We start from the raw sequence: 4,498 nt of genomic DNA, 5'->3' as shown, positions 1-4,498 counted from the left end.
ATTATTTTGCGAAAGCGTAAGACTTATTTATAGGAAGAACGAGAATGCCTTATGACGTGACTGTCAAGTATCAGGCGTGGAGAATCCCCTTCTAATTTTATTGTGGATTCTTGGCTTAACGGTTTAACGCAAATATAGCGATCTGAACCGAATTCGTTATGGGCTTTCCAGATATGCTTATAATTTACTGCATACGAAGGGCTTGAAGCCCCCAATGAAATCCACACTTTGTGATTGTGGTTAGATTCAGAAGACATATTATATGCCTTCCTTGGAAGAGTTTCAGTTAGCCAGGGGTGGCCAACCTTTTGCATACCATGCGCCAATTTTTTTCACAGACTAATTCAGTTGCGCCATACAACTCAAGCACCTTTTCTACCTTCTTAGAACGTTCACGGATGGGGTTGGAAAATTGAGATCTACTTCGCTTAGGGGAGGAAAAGGAATAACTCAATCACACAATTAAATTAATTAATTTATGCCAATTCAAAAAACACACGTGTATTGGAGCACCAATCTACAATAGTCAGAAATGATCTCTTGGACGAGAGGGTGATCACTGTCGTGGACCCCACTGATGGTGCTACAGCTGCTGGAGAGTCTCGCTTGGGGAAGATAGCTCTGGGCCACAGTTGTTGGATGTGATGAGAGAGAGAGCTCTTAGCGGGATGGAGCACTGAGAGTTTTTGAGCGTTTGGATTTCGCTAGTCTTTCAATGTTTGGTGTTAAATTTGTTACTGAGACCAGCATGAGAATTCTTCAAATTTGAATCAGTTATTCGCGACCTTGTTTTGATTTTAATCAATTTCATGGATGAAAATACTTGTTCACATCTGTATGTCGATCCAAAGGTAATGAACGCCAGAAATTAATTAATGCAAAGATGCAATGCGCCACTTGTAATCATCCAATGCGCCACATTTGGCATGTAGTGGCCGAATAATAACTATCAAATTCATCTATTGTTTATAAAAATATCAAGTTACTTTGCAGCGATACATTCCCACTGAATGTATTTTCTAGTAAACAACATACAGATCGTCAGCGAAATTAGAGACGGTGTAGTATTACATATAACAATACTTAATTAGTATTACGGCATATTGAGCTGAGTAAACGTTTCCCATAGTATTTGCTTACAACTATAATAACATAATATCATAGCGCATTATACGATTACTATATTATCTGAATAATCAGTTTTCTCGTAGTGTCATATTTTATAACAAATAATATTTCATTTCTCTATTCGATTTAAAAACGCTGATGCTTATACTTAGTCTAATGTAATTGTATACCTATTATATTTTATATTGTGTAAATTTTGTGTTGACGTGTTACTTTGGTATTGTATAAATAAGGGAAAACAATTCAACACAATGTCACTCAAATCAAGTCACTCGACTCAGAGTAATTAGCAAGTAACTATCATTGTATAAATACGCGGCTAAATAAATCTCACCATACGACATCGAAGACTTCGTCATTACTATCATCCTCTACCTACGCATCGACACCACACTGGAGTGACCTCAACAGTGGCGACCAACCGCCGACAGTGGTGAACCCGACGTTCCACGCAACCGCAAATTCAACATTCAAGACAATGCCGAGAGAATATGATGACACCTACAGCCCCGCCGCAACCAGTCACAGCGAACCTTCAAAGGCCGTCGGAGAAGTCAATAGAGTCGCTGTACGAATACCACCCTTCTGCCCAGAGGATCCGGAGATGTGGTTCTGCATGGCAGAAAGGAGCTTTACAGCATCAGGAGTCGTAACGGAGGAGACGAGGTTCGGTTACATCTTAGGAGCATTGGACCCACGGTACGCTTCCGAAGTGCGAGACATCATACTAAACCCACCAGACGAAGGAGCATACAAACTCTTGAAAAAGGAATTGATTCGTCGCCTCAGCTCCACTCAAGAGCAAAAAACAAGACGTCTTCTAGAACACGAAGAGATGGGAGATCGAAAACCGTCACAGTTCCTACGACATTTAAGGACGCTTGCCGGTACCGCCATCTCCGACGAAGTTCTAAGAACTTTATGGATGGGTAGATTGCCACACACAATGCAGGTAGTGCTCGCCACCCAAAAGGACACAGATCTGGATAAAGTGGCGGACCTGGCTGATGCCATGGTAGAAGCCACAGAAAGACCGTCAATCTCGGAGGTTTCCATGGAAGCACTGATTGAGACTAGGATGCGGAAACTCACAGTCTCATTACAGGAGCAGATGACAAGTATACGAAACGAAATTGCCAGCATCCATAGCGGTGACTCACGCCCACGAGCAAAGAACTACGACCGTCGATTCAATAACCGCTCACGAAGCCGTACACGTTCATCTAGTCGCAACAGAGAAGATACCCAAGGCAAATGCTGGTACCATCATAGGTTCGGAGCAGCTGCACAGAAGTGCAGACAACCCTGCAACCATCAAGAGGGAAACGCCCCGGGCAATCACTGATAGTGGCCAGCGAATACAGCCCGATGTCAAGCCGCTTATTTGTCACCGACCGCAACATGAAAACGCAATTTCTAGTAGACACAGGTGCCGATCTCTGTGTGTACCCACGTTCTAAGGTTCCAGGACGTCTAACAAAAACGACATACGAACTGTCAGCGGCAAACGGAACAGTAATCGCTACATACGGAAACCTTCCGCTGACATTAAACTTGGGCCTAAGACGAGACTTCACATGGAGGTTCGTCATTGCCGATGTTAGTAAGCCCATCATTGGAATTGACTTTTTAATCCATTTTGGATTGTTAGTCGATGCCAAGAATAGACGTCTGTTGGACCAAACCACTCATCTCACAACTTCCGGAAACCGCAGTACTGGAGAGGTTCTGTCGATCAAAACCGTTTCAGGCATGTCTGCGTATCACGACCTGTTGCAACAGTTTCCAGACCTCACACGTCCTGATGGCACAGTCAAAACGCCGCATCACACAACGAAACACCATATCGAAACAACACCGGGACCACCAGTGGCTGCTCGCCCAAGACGACTCGCCCCAGATAAATTACAGATTGCGAAGAGGGAGTTTCAGAATATGATGAGACTTGGAATCGCTCGACCATCAAGTAGCAGTTGGGCATCACCGTTACACCTGGTCGCCAAATCGAACGAACAATGGCGTCCATGTGGTGACTACCGAAGTCTGAATGCCAGAACCATACCAGATCGGTATCCGGTAAGTCACATCCAAGATTTTGCCCAAGCTCTCCGCGGGAGGAAAGTATTTTCCACCATCGACCTAGTCCGAGCATACAATCAAATCCCAGTCGCTGAAGAAGACATACCGAAGACTGCCATTACGACACCTTTTGGCCTCTTCGAGTTCCCATATATGTCGTTTGGCCTCCAAAACGCAGCGCAAACTTTTCAAAGATTCATCGACGAAGTACTACAAGGCATGGACTTTTGCTATGCCTACATTGACGACATCTTGATCGCTTCAAGCTCAGAAGAGGAACACCTCCAACACCTGAAAACGCTCTTTACACGTTTGCAGGAGTACGGAGTTGTGGTAAACTCAAGGAAATGTGACTTTGGTAACTCCACGGTCAAGTTCCTCGGATATCTCGTATCTGCGGATGGCATCTGTCCACTACCCGACAAGGTGGAAGCCATTCGGGAGTACAGCCGCCCAGAGAATGCCAAGAGCCTACGCCGATTTTTGGGTATTTTGAACTTCTATAGAAGGTTCATACCCAATGCTGCAGGTACTCAAGCACCTCTGCACACACTTCTCCAGGGTAAGGTAAAAGGCAAGCAGCCTATTCCATGGACTCCCGAGACTATCAAAGCATTTGAAGCATGCAAGAAAAGTTTAGCTGATGCAACACTACTAGCTCATCCGAAAAATGACGCACCTCTAGCTATCATCAGTGACGCCTCAGACACAAGTGTTGGCGCAGCACTCCACCAATTGATCGATGATCAATGGGAACCACTCGCGTTTTTCTCCAAGAAACTCAGCCCAGCCGAGCAGAAGTATGAAGCTTACGACCGTGAACTACTAGCGATCTACATGGCAGTCAAGTATTTCCGACACATGGTAGAAGCCCGATCATTCGTCATATACACGGACCACAAGCCCATCACTTTTGCTTTCAAGCAGAAAGCCGAGAAATGTACTCCACGACAGTTTCGGCATTTAAACTTCATCGGACAATTTTCAACCGACATCCGTCACATTTCTGGCAAGGACAACGTCGTTGCCGACGCTCTTTCCAGAGTAGAAGCGATTACCGAAAATCCACTCGATTACGTAAGCCTGGCAGTTGATCAACAGAAAGATGAAGAGCTAAAGATATTCCTACGCGACGGATCTGCCTTACAACTCAAACAGGTGCAGATTCCGGAAGCTAACGTAGCTATCTGTTGCGACGTGTCTACTGCATATGCAAGACCTTTCATCACCAAGCCGTTCCGTGAAGCTGCATTCAATGCAATACACCGACTTTCACATCCTGGCATTACCG

General features: G+C 44.9%; 1 protein-coding gene across 1 annotated transcript; it reads left to right on the top strand.

The window, feature by feature from the left end:
- The first annotated feature begins 1,606 nt into the window (after positions 1 to 1,606).
- LOC147077629 (uncharacterized) lies at positions 1,607 to 2,473 on the top strand. The gene has a single exon (XM_085940058.1). It carries the CDS (start codon positions 1,607 to 1,609, stop codon positions 2,471 to 2,473), a length of 867 nt encoding a protein of 288 aa, XP_085796184.1.
- Positions 2,474 to 4,498: the final 2,025 nt, after the last annotated feature.

Source organism: Rhyacophila brunnea, unplaced genomic scaffold (assembly GCF_057557595.1).
Source record: "Rhyacophila brunnea isolate RB1 unplaced genomic scaffold, BYU_Rbru_1.0 scaffold_12, whole genome shotgun sequence".
NCBI classification, from domain to species: Eukaryota; Metazoa; Arthropoda; class Insecta; order Trichoptera; family Rhyacophilidae; genus Rhyacophila; species Rhyacophila brunnea.
This window is presented reverse-complemented; position numbering and strand designations above follow the sequence as displayed.